This window comes from Ambystoma mexicanum, chromosome 3q (assembly GCF_040938575.1).
Source record: "Ambystoma mexicanum isolate Mex_15411 chromosome 3q, UKY_AmexF1_1, whole genome shotgun sequence".
Classification (NCBI taxonomy): Eukaryota; Metazoa; Chordata; class Amphibia; order Caudata; family Ambystomatidae; genus Ambystoma; species Ambystoma mexicanum.
Window position 1 is genome coordinate 278,599,910 of NC_090926.1, and position 20,446 is coordinate 278,620,355.

Genomic DNA, 20,446 nt, shown 5'->3' on the forward strand with positions numbered 1-20,446 from the left:
ACTCTGGCGGATCTGAAAGAGGAAGGCAGGGGCTAGGGGGGTGTTTAGTAGGCTGTAGTGGGAGCAGGAGAGTGAGAGCTGTGATGTCCTGTTGGCAACTTCAGTTTGGGTTTTCACTGTGCGCTGAGCTTGAGTTCACATGTACTGTCGATACCGGTTATGTGTTGTTTGTCTGTTGTTACGTTGTGAAGTACATGCGGATTGCTGTGTGAAGAAGTGGTTGCATGGGGTTCTGTGTGAGAAGTGTATGGGAAAGGGTTGCTCTCAACTTAAATACAACTTTCTCTGTCTTGTGTTCAAATGTCTCTATGACCTTGCACCTGACTACCTTGCATCTCTCCTTCCATTTTACTCTCCATCTAGCACCCTCCACTCTACTCTACTAATCTTTTTAGACTCAATGTCCCACATCCCCCTTGTGCCCAATCCCGTTTTCACTCAATCCAGCTCCTAGCCCCTCTTCACCGGAACATGCTTCCCCTGTCTCTTTGCTCCATTACTTCCTATCCTCTGTTCCCTTCCTCTCTAAAAACCCACCTGCTACAGTCCTCTAATTGATTTCATCTGCTTTGAACACTGATTCATTTACACTTATGCATGCTAATTGATTGCTACTGTTTATGAACACTGATTGACTGATTACTCCCAAGAATGATAATTGATTGTTACTATTTATGAACACAGTTTGAATGTTACTGTTTATGAATGCTGATTTGCATTCAGATTCATTATATTGTTGACTGTCCTATGTAAAGCGCTTTGGACAAAGGCGCTATATAAAACACAATAAATACAAATACAAATAAAGTTCTCGATTTTGTACCCGCATCAATGTCACATGCAATCACGAAGACTATGGGGGTCATTACGAGGTGGGCGGTAAGGGATTACCGGCACCAGTAAGGACACCGGTGCCGGTAACCCCTTACCGCCCAATTCCAAGGTCCCTTAGTGGGTCCCTCCAGTAACGGCTGGTCTGACCAGCCGTTATGGACGGGACCCACTAAGGGACCTCAGAGCTAATAACGGAACCGCAATTTGCGGTACCGTCATTAGCGCCTTCCCCATTCCCATTGAGCTCTATGGGGCCTCAAATGGGAATGGGGAATGGCTTCTTCAATGGGGACTTATCGGTCCCGCAAAGGTCGGACTACACCGGTAAGTCCCCATTGAACGAGACCGGTGCCGGTCACGTTATTGGTGGCAGTCATGGCGCTAATAGCGCTATGACTACCACCAATCTCGGAATGTGGCCCTATGACTCGTCGACCATCAATGCCAGTGCACATGCCGCCGCCCCCTGCTGGGGAAAAAGTTTGCAAAAGCTGCAAAGCAGAAGAATACATATCTAAGATGAGGAATCCTTCGGAGGACACCATCCATTGGAAAAGTTAATTCTTAATGAGAAGCTCTGGATGTGGGGCATCCAGTCTGTCTGGACTGTATAGACAAACACTCATCCCCAGCTGCACCTTTACAAAACAGCACATAAGTGAAAGCTAAAGTGAACAGGGAGATTTCTAAAAAATAAAGCCAGCTCTAAGAACCTGCATTATTTCCTTTTTGACACTGACTCTGCAATCGCTTACCAGGAGTCACAGAGGCCGTGCCAGAGGTCGCAGCTGCCACCCCTGGTGAGCCCCAAATGACGTCCAGGCCAGGATTGTCCAATCATGGACTACCACTGGTCATCACATCCGTCCGGCCACAGATTTTCAAGTACCAGAGGTTGTGGTTTGGGACTAAACAGTTCCAGCCCTTTCCTTTGGCTCACACACACAAGGACTATTTGCCTGTGAAGGCAGGGGCTTTTCCCGGGAAAGAGATTGCTATATAAGGCATTTTATGACCTGTGAAGGTAGGAAAAAGGCCAAACAACAATACAGCCAAGAACAAGCAAAAGATATCATGGCATGTCCATTTTAGGGTCCTAGCCACCTTTAGTAGCCATTTATTTGCAGTAAATGCAAAAGAACACAGATAAAATCACATACAGATGGTTAAAATGACACAGCTGCCATCAGCTTGTAAGGCTTTACTGACCTCCAAAAATCTATACAGGGTTCAAAACAGGCAGAAAGAATGGGGGTTCCATAGTAATCTATGGTGGGAAATGTGCAAAAAGAAAATCTTTCCTAACAGGGTGCATGGAGTGCCGTGACCTGTAGTCAGGGGGATTGTGTTTCTCCCCCAGACAGTGTAGACAAATCCTGTGGGGGTTGGGGACCGACATTTGCTGGTTGCAATCCTCGTAGGGCTTGAAGCCGGAGGCCTTCATGGGGATTAGGCATTTTAACACAAACAACTAACAAGCTGTGTCCTTCAAAGGAACAGAATATGTCAAGAAAAGAACCTCAGGTCACAGGGGTGGCACCTCGATATATATTGGCCTCAACATCAAGTCAGGCACGGGGTGCATAGAGGCTTTGGGCAGATCTGATGCAGAGTGCGCCCCTGATGGCGAAAATGTTTCTGAAGGCAGCTGACGCTGGAGGCAGAATGTCATAGATGAGGGATGCCATTAGAATAAATGCATTTCTTTGGGAGTCACCATATGGGGCAGGAAAAACCTAGCGGGACTTCAAAGAAACACTTTACTAACCTGTCTACAAGTGTAGAAAACAGGGAAAAGGTATGCCTGTTAGGGAAACTTTATAGTGACATGCGCATAAAAAGATGTGATGCATGGAGCCTCATTCTTAAAGCCTTAAGGAGACCGAACCTTTTGAGATGCTTCGCAAGCCATTCTGCACTGCAGGCAATACCTAACTAGTTGGAAAGAATGGAGCTTCACATTGCAGGAAAGATCAAAGTGTCCATCCTTTTGCGGAATTCTGCCCTGTGTCAACTTTCGAGGTTCATATTGACATCCTAAATCCAGACTTGGGAAAGTTGATTGTGTCCTTCCTTCCCTATGTGATAACCACAGTACTGAAAAATCTACTGCAGACATCAAATACCTTACAAACTACCTACTGCATTAAACCTTCCCCTCACAAGTTTGTTCCCGAAGGACGAGGTTATACTTCAACCACAAGAGTAACATCCTTCACAATAAGCCACACCCTTTAACAGAATTTAAAAAACACCTTGCAATGTTATTTGAATGTGACCTCTCCTTTACACAGCAAATTGCAGCTGCTGTAAAGAGCATCAACTCTAGCTCATGCTGTTTAGAAATGTTCTTCAATTTCAGCACTGGAGTGGAATAACTGGAGACAAGTACTTTCCTGACAATTTTAACAGTCTATAGTCCAGCTCCTGCTGTTTACAAATGTTCTCCATTTCCAGCACTTGGAATGGAATAACTGGAGTCAGGTACTTTCCTGGCAATTTTAACAGTCTATGCTGGAGAACAAAAAAAAGATTGGAATCGTGCTGGATCCCCAGGCTTTTCAACTTCCTGACATCACATCTGAAGGACTTAAAGAGCCTTGGGTCTTTAAGAGACCTCCTAAATTTAAACTTTTTAAGGAAGCATTTATCATCCACCATGACAGCCAAAGGCCAAAATGGGATCAGACTTTCTCCAAACATACACACAGGAAACCTACAACACATGTAAACTAATTTCAAAAAGTGACAGCATCCATAAAAAATTATTTGATCATCCACCATCTTTCCAGTGGTCAACCTTTCCTGCTAAGCGAGGCACATACATCATAGTTCTTCATAGTGATCTGAAGGTGACATGCAAGTGAGGTACATACTTGTTACTTTAATAAATAAATGAGGTTTTTCCAGTGTTCATAGTTGGTGGTTTTCTTTATTCACACTTTCCAGACAATGAAAGTACGAAATTGTTTAGGGGGTGGGGGAGATCTTTTTTATTTCTGCTGAATTGCTGCCACACACTGATCTTTTCTGAAAGTTTTGCTTTTTAACTTCCATTCAAGCACATCACATTGTTGAAGGAGAAGTTTCCTTCGATCATTTTTTTTGCATTTTGCACTGCAAGGCTCTTGTATTTTGCTTGAAGTAGAATGAAGGATTTCTAGAATATAAATTACACAAACTGTCATTTGTGGAATTTTCTCCATTATGTCAATTAAGTATAGCCAACTTCTCATGAAAGGCTGAATATGATCAGTGGTTTTTAAAGCACACATCACCCAAAACAGTGAAGCATAAAGGAAAAAAGAAGCTTTGCATATTAACAAAATGCTTTTACTGCACATGAAATAGTTGACTGTAATCTATGTTGAATTTTAAATAGATGTATAAAGTTTGACAACATTACCGTTGATTTCTGCAGCCCAACTTTAAGGAATTTATAGAGATTTTGTGAAACATTCTAGGCAAGTTTTGGACAAGAGGAAGGATACCAGAGGGGATGGGTGGAAGGAATGGAGTGAAGGACATGGTTGAAAGCTCACCTGTAAATCTAGAGTTTCGGTGTAAGGGTTCTTGATGAGGAATGTAAATGTTTCATCCCAAACAGGGGAAATGGTTTGGGAACAAATCTGAAAAAGAAACAATGCTGTCAAGCGTAGTCAAATCCACAGTTAAAGCCATGCGTTAGCGAGATTTTTAATTAGTGATTGATAAGACCAACAATTAGGGTTAGACATGGATTCCCTTAGGATATTCCCTACTTAAAGTAGAGCAGTACTTCTCTCCATGCAGTAAACAGAAAATATACTCCCTATATAAAAAGGGACCCACACTAAGACTTAAAATCAAATATGGAACAGTTTCAAAGGGAAGTAAACTCTTAAATACTTTGTACCATGAAAGTATATGAGGAAAACCTTCTGACTCAAGTATTGTGACAAAGTCCATAGGCAGGTCCCTGTTATAGGAAAGAGGAGGTTAATTATTACCCGGTTCGCAGGGGAGCTGCAGATAATGGAGGACACCAACATCTAGGCTCAGCTACCAAAAGCCCTTGGAAGAAAGAGAAGTCTACAGGGGGAAGGAGCAGAATGTTGTGTAGGGGGTAATTGGGAGACATGTCTGCAGGAGAAGCCGCCAACTACAGACTAATGACACCAGAGGCTGATTTGGAGGCAGAAGACTGCCAATCAGGCTGATAAATGTGCACTGGACAGAATGAAAATGTTACTCACCGTAGTGACTACTGTATTAGTCCAGAGTCGCCTTTCCCCCATACTTCTGGGACATTCCATTCAAAGGGACAGGACTGGAGCGTTTTATTTTGCAGCACCCAAACATTCTTGTCTTCTGTTATTTTTATGCAAAGATGGGTGCATGCATGGGCTCACACATTTGAAATAAGGTGTTAACAGCTCCAATGGTGGCACACTTTTGTGAACTCAACCACGCACCAGAAGATTTTCATTGGTGTGTGGTGGAAAGAATTGTGGCTAACAGAGGGAAGTGAATCAATCGATGCATTGTTGGCAAGCCATGAACAGCAGTAGATTTATCAACTTCAATCATATATTGGTGTTTTGAACGACCAGTTGGACTGGTCTGTATTTTTGTAAGGAGCATGCAGTAAGCATAGATCTATGTATTTGGCCGACATTTGATTATTAGTCAACGTTGCACATCGGACACTGTAGTTCCAGGGCTGACATATGCTGCTGGATTGTGTAGATGAGTTTAATTCTGCTTTTAGGTTAATAAATTGATCCTTCAGTACACTTGGTATGCCCTCTACTTGGGTCCAGCTGGCTGTGTTTAGGTTTTGGACCTGATAGTATGGTTGACAGCTTTTAGCACAGTTGATTATTTATGCATATAGACTTTTTGTAATGGCAGGCATAGCTATTCTGCTTGATAGTCTGAGTACTAATGGTATACATGAGTTTTTATTTTTGGAGCAAGACTTATATGTGTATTAGGCCTGCACAAGATGTCCACTGTGTTGCAGTTTGTCACATTCAGTGGTACATTTTTAGTCCCCTTTTTTGTCAGTGTGCAACATACATCAGATTTGAATGTTTACTTAGGCATAGAGTTTTCCACAGTGTAGTGAACGCTGCAGTGTGTTGCTCAATCTCATAAGTTCAGAGACTTTTGACCCGTAGATGTGTAAGTGGTGTTTTTTCGAGTTGGACATTATGACCTGGCACATCACATTTACTGGGTGTTTTACCAATGGTTGTAACACACTACAGGCTGCTCATGCTTAGGTTTTACTATTGTTGTAGGTGCTGCCTAAGAATCTCGGCAGGACATATTTGTACATGCTAGACCATGCCATTGGTGGATCCGATGCAATACAGAATGTACTACATGTACTTCCTTTGGATTCGTCTTCAAGTGATTGATTAGGACCACTCTGCATGTTCCTCGCTTTTGGTGGTTTCTATTTGTGTAATGAGGTGTTTATAATTGACAAAGGGATTCATTTCCTTTATCTGTTTTTGCTTTTAGAAATGGAGACTTTATTTAAGCAGAAACACAGATTGAGATGGATTTACCTGAGACAATACAGGTAATTTTCCATTTATGCACCCAATATTGTTCCTTTTCATAGCACTGCTTTGGGGCTGAGTTAAAATTTTCTATGTTTTTTGTTTTGTGTTACGTGTAGCCTTTTACTGTGGCCCTGAGGAAGACAACTGCACTTCTGCTGTTCATTGAAACTAGAGTGCCATTCATTGGTGCTGTGAGGGATGTAATGACGCACATTGGTTGACCTTTGTATATCGAACTACAGTATTATGTGAAGGCATCATGAAGTAAGACACAGACAACAGATTCAACTTTCTAATCGAAAGCTTTATTTTTCATATATGTCAGGATGGAGTAACACCTAACTTGCACTATACTAAGGTGGGATTTCCCTACCTAAAGAAAACTAAGCATAGTCTGCATAAGTAAGTTCAAATAAAAAGTCGGTCTGTGTCCACCACCTATACTTGCCCTCACAACTAACTGTATACAATGTGTAGGGATGTCAGCAGTAAAAAGAAAGTGTTGAAAAATAAAGTTCTGAGCTTCTTCCAGCTCTTGGTTTAGACTCAGCTTCCCATTCCCCAAGTTCAGAACAGTTCCAAAAAGGCCTGAGGGTTCCCTTCGCCAAGAGTTCAACATAGTTCACAAAGTCTCAGGGGTTCCCTTCTCCAAGTGTTCTCCACATTTCACAAAGTCTTGGGTTTCTCTTCTCTAGAAGTTTACTTCAGTTCACAACATATCAGGGTTTCTGTCCCCAAGAGTAAAAATCTTTCAACTTAAAAAGGAAGAATAAAAATAAACCACTACCAATTCAAATCTTCTCGGTCATCCAGGCCTTGCTCTGGTTAGATTCTCTGGGTTCCCTTCCCGAAGAGTAAACAATATCAGTTAAAATCTTCAAGCTTTTAAAACAATACCAGTTAAAATCTTTAGTTATCCAGGTTTTTCAATAATTCACATTGAGGGCTCTGTTTCTACATTTACAACTCACTTCAACAACTATTGCAAAACACAACCTTCTTTACATTCTCTTTCCTTGACTCTTTCCAAGTGGGATTATTCGATCTAGGCATAGTTATTTGGCCACACTGTCCACCCATTACAGGTCACGCAACTGATACCCAGATCCACTTCAATCTACTTTCTGTATTCCCTTGGCTTTTGCCAACACAGGTTCTCTCTCTGTCTCTTTTAACCTGTAGTTCTTTGGATTCTTTTATACTTGGCCAGTGCGCAGTTTCAAATCTAATATCTTTCGTAGCAATTGTTAGGAAAGAATTTCATAGTAATGGTGTCAACCCCAGAACGTTTTGCTTTGCTGGTGGATTATATTTCCTTGAACCTCTGTGAGTGGGAACCTTTTAATACACTCACAGAACCTTTTACTCTTTTTTATGGGTGTCATTTTGTAGACTCTCCATAGTGTCTTTTTAAAGTTATCCTCTTTGACAACTTGTTGGAAATAAGTGCCTGCTGTTGCTGTGCTGCCCTAAGGGCTCCCCTTTTAACTTTCTCTGGCTAACCTTGAGAGAACTACAGTTCCAAGGGTAGAAAGGATCTTTGGATCCCTTTTACATTTTATTTGGTGAAACCAACACACCCCACTTATTGTGGCGTGCTGGGGAGATACAATGTATCCCCTTTCACACTAAAACAGTAACATTTCTCTTACATGGACAAGCTTACCTTTAATGGCTGGTGGCAGTAATACCTTTTACTAATTCGGTGCACCTTTACCGCAGGCAGTGTTCACAGTTGCAGTAAAGGCATCCAAGGGTGTTCATTTTACTAAAATGGCCCCTGTCTTGTTTTTTCACCATTTCAGTGTTTCCTGTTCTTCCTTCTTCCTTCCCCTGACATCCAGGGTGTGATATTCCTTTGTGTGATTTTCATCTTCGGCAGGAGTCCCCAGGACTCGCCGCCCAGGCTCCAGTCTGTCTGTGAACGCAGGAAGCAAGGGAGGAGTCCAACACTCCACAGCCCTTTGTCTTCTTCCTTGCCTGAATGTGGACAAATCCCAGTGGGTGGCTGGCTGTCCTGATTGGGACCTTCAAACTGCAGTGCAGGAGTCCTTCAGACGTCCTCCCTCTTGTCCCCACGACAGAGGCCCAGGAACCCAATATCTGCAAGACAGCAACCAGAACAGAAGCCAGCTGGATCCTCTTCTTCAAACCTAAGGTACTGTCTTGACTAAGGGGTACTTACCTCTTGTGTCTGTAGCTTGCATTTTCTCACTGGAGACTTGCAACAGCTGCATTCTGCAGAGTTGATTTCAGCTCTGCCCTTCACAGGTCTAACAGCTTGTGGCCCAACAGTGATTCTTTTTCTACAAACTCTCTAAAACATTGTGAAAGACTTTTGTGCTATCTAAAGAAGTGCCTCAGCTCCATAGACATTGCTCAAATTGACTTTGGCTGTCCTGGCTCCCTGCAGACTCTTCTAACCCATTGACTTTGGTTCGTCCCTCATAGGTGGTGCATATGTTTAACGTGTATTGCTGGGAAAGATCTAATCTAGACTTCATTGGGAGAAAAGTATTCACATCCTCTGAGAACCTGCTAACCTTTTTTCCTTCCCTAACCTTTTCCTTTTCCACAACCTCAGAATTGTATAAGTGCAAAAGGTGATATTTTAATGCCAAACATTGCTGTAGTAATTGAAGTCACCTCAGGATGTAGGGAGTGTGTGTGTGAGGCATCCCAAAAAGGTATCTACTTGCTTATCTTAAATCTGAGGAAGTGTTATGAAGTGTATTTTTATTGTTGCATATTGCCCTTTTTAAAGAAGGCTTATTTAAAACCAACTGTTAAATAAAACATTGTTTTACTAGAAAACCTTGAGTATAAGTGTTATTTGGATACTTGTAAGTGTGAATGTCAGTGTTACATCTCTACAGCTCACATTTACCCCTCTTGAGATAGGTCTGGCTGCTCATTCACACTACGAACTTGTGCAGTACAGACCTATACCAATAGGTGGGTTACCTATTACCAAAAGCCCATCTGAACTCTTGGTTTACACCAGAATTGAAAACCCTATGTGTCGAAAAGAGAAAATTAGAATCTACTTGGAAACTCCTCCCTTCCATAGAGAACAAAACCAACCTAATGAACCTATCTGCAAAATATAAGGGTGAAATACTCTGCATTAAACGTGAATCATATAATAGCCGAATACACCAAGCTAGCTCGAAGTACAAAGGAGTTATTCATGATCCTCAAAGAGATGGAGACGCCTATTACCCCAACCGACTTGTACGTCAAGAATAAATTCTGGTGCACAAATATTCAAAACGCTCTCAATAACAATAATCAACATAGGACAGAAACAGCGCTGATCGATCTAAAAGCACAAATAGACGAATTTAAGGACAATGGCAAAATTGCCTTAGTACTACTTTTGGATGTTTCAACGGCGTTCGATCTTGTCGACCATAAAATACTATGTAACCACCTTGAATCAGCAGCTCATTTCTCTCAAAATGCCATCACCTGGATACAATATTTCCTAAATAACAGGACTATGAGAGTCTTCTCTCCATCAGCAGCAGCTGATCCTATTCCGATCACATGTGGAGTACCCCAAGGCTCCTGTGTATCTCCTACTATGTACAACATTTTCACGAAGCCTCTATTCGACGAATTGGACACCAACTATGCGGATGACACCCAGATCCACCTTTCTTTAACGGGTATTTATGACAGTGATGTACTACTGGTGTACAAAATATATCTTATCATTCAGGCATGGATGGCCACTCATGGCCTCTGCCTGAATGACGATAAAACGGATCTACTAATTGTGGGCTCTACAGCTAACCTGAACAAACTGAACACAGATTACACCTCCTTTAACATCGACGGGATGGCCAAAGAAGTAAAAACACTAGGATTTTACCTTGATGCTGCACCGAACTTACACAAACAAGTGAAGGTGACGGCTTCTGCTACCGTGTACATGGGTAAACTGATCAGGTAATGCAAACCACTGCTTTCCAAGGTGAGCTGCATCACACTCGCTAGAGCATTAATATTGTCCAAGCTGGATTATTGTAATGGACTTTACCTTGGAGCAAGTAAATATGTCCTCAATAAACTACAAATCTTGCAAAATAACGCCCTTAGGTCTGCACTGAGCATCTCAAGGAGAGATCATATATCTGAAATCAGAAGACAACATGAATGGCTTCCAATTAAGGATGAGATCCAACTCAAAACTATGACCCTCACACATAAAGCTTTGAACAAGGTGGCTCCACTGTACTTAACAGAAAGGTTTAACTGCAGTTCTTCTACTAGAGTGACTAGGCCATCCAATTCTAACGGCTTAATAGTCCCCAGGTACAAACTTCAAAAGTCAGGAGGGTCAAGTTTCCCATTCATGGCTGCGCAGCTATGGAACTCACTCCCTCTTTCCTTGAAAATCACGAAATCATTCTCTATCTTCAGAAGTAACGCTATCAAATATATAACTAAGAAGGACTAGCTATCAAATAACAACTGCACTTGTCATTTTGTCCTACTGTCTAGCTCCTATTATTTGTATATGATCATCTGCCCTGCCTCCTCTATAGTGAACTATCGAGGGTAGATAGGACTGTACACAGCCTGTATTATAACTTGATGTAACTTGTTGCTGTCTTCACTATCTGACTGTATAAACTGTAAGTACTGTATTTGTTGACAGCTGCATACCTGAAACATTTGTAACTTTTCCAATGTGCCCAGATACCTACGGGTTAAGGTGCGCTATAGAAATAAATAAATAAAACAAACAAACAAACAAACAAACAAACAAACAAACAAACAAACAAACAAACAAGGCTGGTGTAGCCTCCCACAGGGTAACTGCATCCAATCTTGCCTAACACGTGGTAGTCCTTTCTTCATTGTGCCAGGGTCATTCAGCTGTCCAGTCTCAAGAAACCATCGCCCCAGAGCACAGAACCGCCAACTAGCTGGAGCCAAAACCAGACGCCGAAAGGGACCTCTGCTCCCATGAGCCTTGGGCCGCCTTCACTGGTACCAAGACACAGAACACAAGGGCCCACCGATTCCAGGAGCTGTCAAAGTAGTCCATGAGTGAATCAGAGAAAAGGGGGTTGTTAGGCAAGATTGTATGCAGTACCCTTTAGGTGCACTACAACAACCCTGACCTCCTGGCAATAGGAACCCAACCTTTGGTATAAGTCTGTACTACACAGGTTGGTAGCATGTTGGGCAGCCAGGCTTATCTCAAGAGGGGTCAATGTGAGCTGTAGGGGAGTTACACAGAGATTCACAGTGACAAGTATTCAAATAAACTCTTACACACAAGGTTTCTTGATTAAGCAATTATTAATTTGTTCATCAGTCAGTTAAAATAAGCCTTCTTCAGAAGGGAGCAATATAAAACAACACACGAATACACTCCAAATATACACACACTTAGTTATCTAAATCAGCAAATACCCCTTTGGGATAACACACAGGCACTACCTACACCCTCAGGTGACTTCAATAGCTAGGGTGCTGTTGGCATTTATATATCACTGTTGCATTTAGAATATTCTTGGGAGTAGGGTTAAAGAGAAGAGTTCAGAATAAAACAAGTATTCACACAGTAGGTAAGTACTTTTAATATAACCCCCAATTATTATTATTTCTTTATTTGTTTAGTTTTAGAAAAACCTTACAAAATTTACAGCAAATAACATATATAAAACAATCTCTTAATAAAACACATCATACATTTCTAAAAATTAAAATTATGTCTAAAACCACGTTTAGATACTCACATAACATAGTAAATCATCATTGGTTGCATTATTTCAGTGCCCTATTTTAAAATCTTTTAAACTTTACACCTTACATTTTGTTAATACAATTATATTTCAAATGTACCCAGGTTTTCTATATATCAATTCTCAACATCTTTCTTTTCCTTTATTCTAGATTGTCTAGTTATCACTCTTATTCTTAACATTGTTGTCAGACTTTTGATTTTCCAATTTTTTTTGGATACACTTCCACAATTGATACAAACTTATATGTACTGCCTGTGACTGTGTGTTCAAGCAGTATGCCCAAAAAGCGTCACTTTTAATGTAATCATAATCATGTACAAGATGACCTAAGTTTATTATATATTCAGTGCCCAACCAAGGACATTGTAAGAAAACATGTTATGGTGTTTCCAAGTAATTTTGTTTTTTTACATATTATACATGTTCTTTCGTCTTGTGGTATTTTTAATTGTGGCCCCATCAGTGTTAGTAAACGGAGCTGGTTAGTTCTCATGCAAAGTCAGTTAACCCTTTCCTGGAAGGAAGGCAAAACACATACGCAGAAGAGAGAAGAGTCATTCAGGGAGCCTAGGCCAGCTAATGTTAAGTTAGCCAAAGTCATGGTGAACTGAAGTACTTCTGGCAGGAAAGTGGAAAGTCTTTTCCAATGTTTAAAAGGTCTCTGTAGAATAGAAGAAATCAAAGTAGGGCCACAAGCTGATTAGGCTTGTGAAGTAAAGAAGCTGCAAGCAACTCTACACATGCAACCAAGCGAGTCTCCAACAAGGACAAGTGGCTACACAACAAGAGGTAAGTTCTCATAGACTGTACAGTAACTTGAGGTTGAAGAAAAAGTGCAGCAGATGACTTCTGTTCCTGTGCAGCTCTGAAGATGTAGCTTTTTCCTGGGCCTCAGTTGTGGGGACAAGAGGGAGGACCTCTGGGGACTCCTGCACTGCAATGGGACGGTCACCACTCGCAACCGGCAAACTTCAAAAAGGTGGCTGGTCGGTGTTTCAGCTCCTCGCATCTACCGCAAATAGCAACACAGCGGTTTCTGGCTGTCGAGATGGGCTTTCCTTGCATCTGGGGTCCCGCACTCTGTTAAGCGGGCTCAGGCTTGGTCAGTCCTGTTTCCTGCGAGTCCAGAGGATCTTCCTGGAGCTCTTGGCCACCTTAAAAGCAACGCACACAAACTGGTGTTCCTCTCCCTGGCTATCCGGTTCCAGCAGCGACTGCAGTGGATACTCGACCAGCTCTCAGAGGATGTCCAGGTGGCTTACTTTGGAGTTGATTGGTCCCACCAGCTCAATGGGAGAAGTCGTCCTTGCCCCTGCTTCTCTTGTCGATAGGAATTTGGAGTTTCAGCACAGCAGCATGGCTTCACCGGGGAAACCAACAGTCCAGGAGTTGCAGCAGGTGTCCTCTTCAAGTTCTTCTTCGGATTCCTTCGTCAAGTGGTCGACTCTGTCTTCCAAGTCAAAAAGCCTCGCCTATTATGCAGCTTGCTCCCATTCATTCCAGCCTAGCTGTCAGTCAGACTAAGCACAGGGAATTTCGGGCACCTTCCTTGCTTCCTGCCCCTTCCAGATCCCCTGGAGCCAGAGGCGGGCTTCACTCGTGAATCCCGCCAAAGGCAAAATGAACTAAGGGACCAAACCTGGTTTGGTGTGCAGAGTAAATCCCAAGAAGGACCTTTCCACAAAGAAATGGGGAAAAAAGAAGACCGGGCCATTTTTACAAAAATGGCACTCATATGTGCTTAACCGTGGCTGCGAACGCAGCCCGTGGTAAAATCCCATAATGGCAGTAAACTGCCACCAGCCATTCAGTGAAGAAAGGGTAACATAAAAATGTTACATGAGAAGCTAGACAAAGGGGATACTAAGTAACCCCTCCAGCACCCTATTGTAAGATAGTGTGTGCTGGGGTCTAGAAAGTTACAAATGTAAGTAAAGTCAATTTCACTTTACTGCTCTGGGAATCAGTAGTTTATCCCAGAGAAGGTATGTAAACCTTTGGGAAATCTGAAAGGCTTCCCGGTGCCGCTGCAATGAAGATGCTGTGTGACACAATGTAAAATATGATGCCTATGGAGTTTGTCAGACTCCACAACCAAAAGAAACACAGAGTTCAAAATCACATTAAAATACATGAGAGAGTTGAAAAAAAGGGTCTCACTCTCACAAGGTTACAACATTGAAAGTCCTCAAAATCCAGCAAAGTTACTGGGGGTCTCTAAGGTAGAGGGAATTAGCACATTTCTGAGAAGTCTCCCTAATACTCGTCCCCCTGAGACTAAGGGACAGGATGATTTAATTCACCCCTGGATGAATCTCCTTACTCCAGTCGGTCATACTTTCTGGAGAGACCATCAGCATTTTGGTGATTACACCCTGACCTGTGTTCTATGGTAAAATAAAACCCCTGTAGGCTGATTTACCATCTTAACAACTTAGGCTTCTTCCCCTTCATCTGCATTAACCATCTCAAGGGTTGGTGGTCTGTTTGAATTACAAAAGTAGATCCATACAAGTATGGTCTAAACTTCTTCAAAGACCACACAATGGCAAAACCTGCATGTTCTATGGGTCCCACCTTGTTTCAGGGTCCTTCAGTTTCCTACTGATGAAGCAGATTGGGTGTTCCCTGCCTTTCTCATACAGCTGACTCAGAACCTTCACCTATACCTGTATTGGAAGCATCAGTTTGTACAATAAAGGATTGGTTGTAGTCAGGAACTCTCAAGACGGGAGCTTGTCAAACGGCTTTCTTAAGTCCTTCAAATGCCTTAGTGCACTCCTCATTCCACCGGACTTTCTTGGGGAATTTGGGTGAGGAGATCACATTCAAGGGAGAAGCTATGGTCCCATAATTCTCAATGAAGTTCCTATAGTAACCTGTGAGATCTAAAAAGGCTCTCACTTGGGTTTGAGTAGTAAGGGTGGCCTGGTCCTGTACAGCTTGTACCTTGCTAGACAGTGCCTGCAATTCGCTCACTTTTCGTGCAAATGTTAAAGCAACCAAGAAAACAGTTTTCAACGTTAGTAATGTTAATGGACAAGTGTGCAAGGGTTCAAAAGGGGCACACATTAAAAACTTTAGAACCGGATTAAGGTCCCAAACTGGGACATGGAAAGAAGGAGGGAACACATTGGTGAGTCCCTTTAAGAATTGTATTATCAAAGGAATTTTAAAGTAGGAACATTCTTCAGAAGAGCGCTTGGAAATGGAAAGCGCTGCAAGATAACCTTTAATGGTCCAAACATTGAGGTCTCTATGTGCCAGGGACAAGAGGAAAGACAACACTTATGGGATAGAACACAGAAAAGGATCAACATTCTTTTCCCTGCAACAGTTGCAAAACTTCTTCCAGCGGCAACGGCACAGAGATTTTGTTGCTGGTCTTCTTGCCGAAAGCAACACCTCCATGACGTCATCTGGAAGGTCCCAATCCTTGTATCTCAGCCTTTCAGATACCAAGCATGAAGGTTGAGAGTCCTGACCTTTAACTGGAGAACCTGGCCCTCCATTTGTGAGATAAGGTCCTGTCTCTGAGGAAGACATAACATAGGGCAGATGGACATGTCTAGAAAGTCCGGGTACCACGTTCTCCTGGCCCAATCCGGGACAATTAGCATCATGCGGTTTCCGAATAGTCTCAATCTCCTGATGACTTGAGGAATGACGGGAATCAGAGGGAACGCGTATAGCAGTGGGAAGTTCCACTCCACCACAAACACGTCCCCTAGGATTCCTCTCGGGGGAAATTACCTTGAGCAATACTTTTAGCACTTCCGGTTGATTCCGGTCACAAACAAGTCTACTTGAGGGGTTCCCTAAAGGGTGAAGATCCCCTGAAGGACTTCCTGAGCCAGTTCCCACTCGTAGGACACTGTACTCTGCCTGCTCAGAGCGTCCTCCGTCATATTCTCCTCCCCGGCTAGATGATCTGCTGTTAAGGAGATTCCTTCTTGAATTGCCCAATATCAGAGCCGCATTGCCTCTCTGCACAGAGGTAGTGACCCGACCCCTCCTCTTTTGTTTAGGTAATGCATGGCCACTGTGTTGTCCATCATTATCAGGACATTTTTTCCCCTGACAGATGGCAGAAAAGCATTCAGCGCAAGTCTGATTGCTTTCAGCTCTAAAAGGTTGATGTACAGTTTGGAATCGGATGGAGACCAACAACCGCTGATTGTCAGATCGTTGGCATGAGCTCCCCCCCCCATGAGTGAGGCGTCCATCACTACTGTAATCTCCGGCCATGGTTGCCAAAAATGTTCTCCTTTTAGGATGTTCTCTGTGCAAGTCCACCGCAGAAGATCCTGCCGAACCTTATTCGGAATCTGAAGGAGACCTGTCATTTGACCTGAGAACTGGGACCATTGATTCCTTAGAGCCCATTGAAGGGATCTCATCCTCAGGCGTGCTTCTGGCACTAGGAAAATGCAGGATGCCATGAGGCCAAGCAACCTCAAGAAGTGGTAGGCCTGGAGATTTTGGGCATTTTGGAATTTGGAAACCATCTGAAGAATGTCTTGAGCCCTCAACTTGGGAGGCAAGCTCTTTCCCAAGGATGTGTCTAATACAGCCCCTAAGTACTGGAGCTGTTGGGAAGGTGTAATTTATGACTTCTTGAAATTGAGCCCAGTCTGTGGAGGAAGTGGCAGGTGACCTTCAGATGATCCAGGGCTTGTTCGGCAGAACGTGCCCTGATCAACCAATTGTCCAGGTAGGGGTAGATGTGAATCCCCCTCTCCTGAGGTGTGCTGCCACCACTACCATTAACTTGGTTAAGACCCTTGGGCGGAGGTCAACCCGAATGGCAGGACTCAAAACTGATAGTGCGAGTCACCAACTACGAACCTCAGGTATTTTCTGTGCTTGAGATGGATTGGCACATGAAAATCCTGGAGGTCCAATGACACCAACCAAGCCTGAAGTTGAAGGGCCTGAAGGATCTGAGAAAGAGTGACCATCTTGAACTTGTCCTTCCTGGGGAGCTTGTTCAAGCCTCTTAAATCCAAGATGGGTCTCAGTCCTCCGTCCTTTTTGGGAATAACAAAATATGGGGAGTACCATCCCTTGTTCCTCTCCGCTACAGGTACTGGTTCTATAGCACCTCTCTCCATCAGGGTTAAGACTTTCTGCTGTAGGAGCGGGTCTGGAAACTTCAAAGAGTGTCTCCTTGCTGGATTGCTTTGAGGTTGTGTTAGAAAAGGGAGGCAGTAACCGTGGGCTATTATTTCTAGAGCCCAAACATCTGAAGTAATGGCTCGCCATTCTTGCAGATGCTGTGAAAGCCTGCCTCCCACAGGTGTCTTGTGATGCAAGTCCTCAAAGTGGTTTTGTGGCGTTTGCTGCAGCCACTGATGGTAAAGAGGCTGCAGCTGGGGCTGGCTTTGCACGTTTTCCTCGTCCACCACGAGTGGCTTTTTTCTGGCCTCTTTGACTGGCCATTCCTCTCGCCTTTCCACATGAGGAGTAGTAACAATAGGGTCGTCCCCTCCAAGATTTTCCTGATGCACGAAAAGGCTGAGGTTGCATAATAGCAGCTCCTAAAGATTTGGCAGCCGCTTTTGAGGTCTGCAACCTCTAAAGGCTCTCGTCAGCCTTGTTGCCAAAAAGGTGAGACCTGTCAAAGGGCATGTTCAAAAGAAGGTTTTGCACATCTGATGCGAAACACAGCTTTCGCAACCACGCAAATCTGCACATTACTGTGCTAGTGGCCATGGACCTGCTCACACTATCTGCAGTGTACAATCCAGATTGAAGGGGTTCATGCATGGCCTCCTTTCCATCTCTAACAATGGCTAGGAATCCTTCCCTTTCTTCCCCTTCTGGTATGTGCTCTGCCGCCATTGCAATGCACTCCCACAGAGTGCACGAAAATGTTTCCAAGGAACATGTGGAGTTGGCCGATTTTAACACCATACTCCCAGCTGAAAATACCTTGCGTGCCCAACCATCCACATGCTTGTCGTCCCCATCCGGAGGGATGGAAGGGTACGCCACCTTATTTGAAGCTGTGGCTGCCTGGACCACCAGACTCTCAGGACTAGGGTGTTTGGACATATAGCCGGGGTCGCTACTGGAAGGGCAGTATTTTGAAGTGAGGGACTTATTCACAGGAGGAATTGAGCCCGGGGTCTCCCAATTTTTGGACACCCTATTTTGTAAGGCTACATGGAAGGGTAAAATCGGATCTTCGGTGGGGCCATGATCCAATATATCAGTCAGATCATCCTGGATGAACTGAGTTGGTGGTCTAGCCCATCCTAAATAATCGATCACCTTTGTCATCAGCTACCTGTATGAGGGACTGGCATGTTCCCCTGGTTCTGGCCTGCCAAAATCTGTCTCAGTTGAAGTGTCAATTCCACTTGCATTATGCAAGGTTTCCACCAGATCTCTCATTCTGCTTTCCTCAGAGATCAGGAATTCTGGGACATTCGGGGTGCCATACTCTAGGCCAAAAGGAACATCCCCCTCCTCCGACCTCTCTTGTTCTTCAAAAATTGAAGTTAAGGATTTAAAATATTATTTCCTTGGTAGAGGTTAATACATTTTATCTGGAGGAGGTGTTGCAGTAGAGACTGAAGGCTTTACAGTCTTTGCAGCTTTTTTTCTTTTGCTGCTATTTTGATAGTTTCTGGCTGAATTGGAGCTTTTGAAACATTCAACGCCAAGGGCTGCAGGGTCGATGTCCACAAGGGCGTTGATGGCATTGATGGCGCCGACGAAATAGTAGTTGTCGACGGAGCTGGCTTTGAGGGCGTCGAGGAACTCTTCGAAGGCTCGCCCTTCCAGGTGTGTCAGGTTCCGGACACCGTTCGTGACCTCGAGCGGTCGACTCAACTCTAGCAATCTTTTTCGCTCAGGGTCCTGGAGGGTTCCTGATATTTTCTCCTTCGATTACCCGGGCTCAAGGGCGCGCGACTGTCAGAACGGTAACGCTCCAGGCCGGCATCCATCATTTTAATTCTAAATGCTTCCCATTCTTCGGAGGAAGAATGTTTTGTGGGGCATTTCATTCTCTTGGGGGTTTCGTCCGAGGCACTCTTCGAAGGCTCGCCCTTCGAGGTGTGTCAGGTTCCAGACAGCGTTCGTGACCTTGAGCGGTCGACTCAACTCGAGCAATCTTTTTTGCTCAGGACCTGGAGGGTTCCCGATCTTTTCTCCTTTGATTACCCAGGCTCGAGGGCGCACGAGTGTCGGAACGGTAAGACTCCAGGCCGGCATCCATCATTTTAATTCTAAATGCTTCCCATTCTTCGGAGGAAGAATGTTTTGTGGGGCATTTCATTCTCTTGGGGGTTTCGTCAAGGATGAGGTGGAAGGGGACCAGTGGCGTCTTTTTTTGGACTTTTTCGTCAAAGACGAAGTGTGGTGTGAACCACTTCGGGACCTAGACCGATGCTTTTGCCTTTTGCGTCGAGGAGATTTCTCCTCATGGGACCTCTACTAGACGCTTGAGGCTTTTCGGTCGGGCCTCCATGTCATGGCCTTCACCGAGACACCACAGACATTCTCGGTGCGGATCCGTGTTGGACATTTTGGAACCGCAGGATTTACACTTTTTGAACCCCGAACGCGGGGTAGTCGGGGTCGACGATGAGGACATCTCGAATATCGCTTCACAATAACTGCGTCACAGAACTACACGAGGTGCGCAGAGTCTCCAGAGCAACACGTACTGTCGAAAAAAGGAACTGAGGCCAACGGGCGCTCTGCGTGCTACTTGTATACCCGATGACGTCACCCTCGATGGAGGCCTTCGAGGGACTTCGACTCGACGACATCGACGCACGGCACCCTCTGTCAAGAAAAAATTTCCAAAGCAAAAAAGCTGGATGGAATACATCTAAGATGAGGAATACGTTGGAGGACACAATCCATTCGAATGGTGCCACTCTATGCTTTTGTCCAGCAAGTTTATTAGGTCAGTTGGTGATCCGATTGCAGAGGCATCGCATGATTGCTGCATAATGCTGACAGGGAGCATAGGATCAGAGTCAAACTCCAAAGATTCAGAAAAGTCTATCATGCTCAGGTCGTTCATGTGGGGGTGGTCAATTACTGCAATCGCTTACGTTTTTGTGATAAATCTGGCGTCCATACTGGATGCTGGTTCTTTAAAGAAGTCAGTGATTTTTTGTGCCACTATTGGTGAGAGTCTATTGCTCTTTGCCTGGTGATATATGGCAGCCAAAGACCTGTCAACAGGGAGCACTGTTTTCTTTTCCAGTGGATCTTGGATAGCAAAAACGTCCTGCCACACTCCACGACGAGGATGGTCGCCCAAATTAG

General features: G+C 43.9%; 1 protein-coding gene across 1 annotated transcript in view; it reads right to left on the reverse strand.

The window, feature by feature from the left end:
* Positions 1-20,446, reverse strand: part of ESYT1 (extended synaptotagmin 1) — a 1,383,482-nt gene that overhangs the window by 288,917 nt on the left and 1,074,119 nt on the right. The window contains exon 24 of the mRNA XM_069653762.1: positions 4,377-4,463. Coding sequence (XP_069509863.1) covers positions 4,377-4,463 — 87 coding nt within the window. The remainder of the gene's footprint in view (positions 1-4,376; positions 4,464-20,446) is intronic.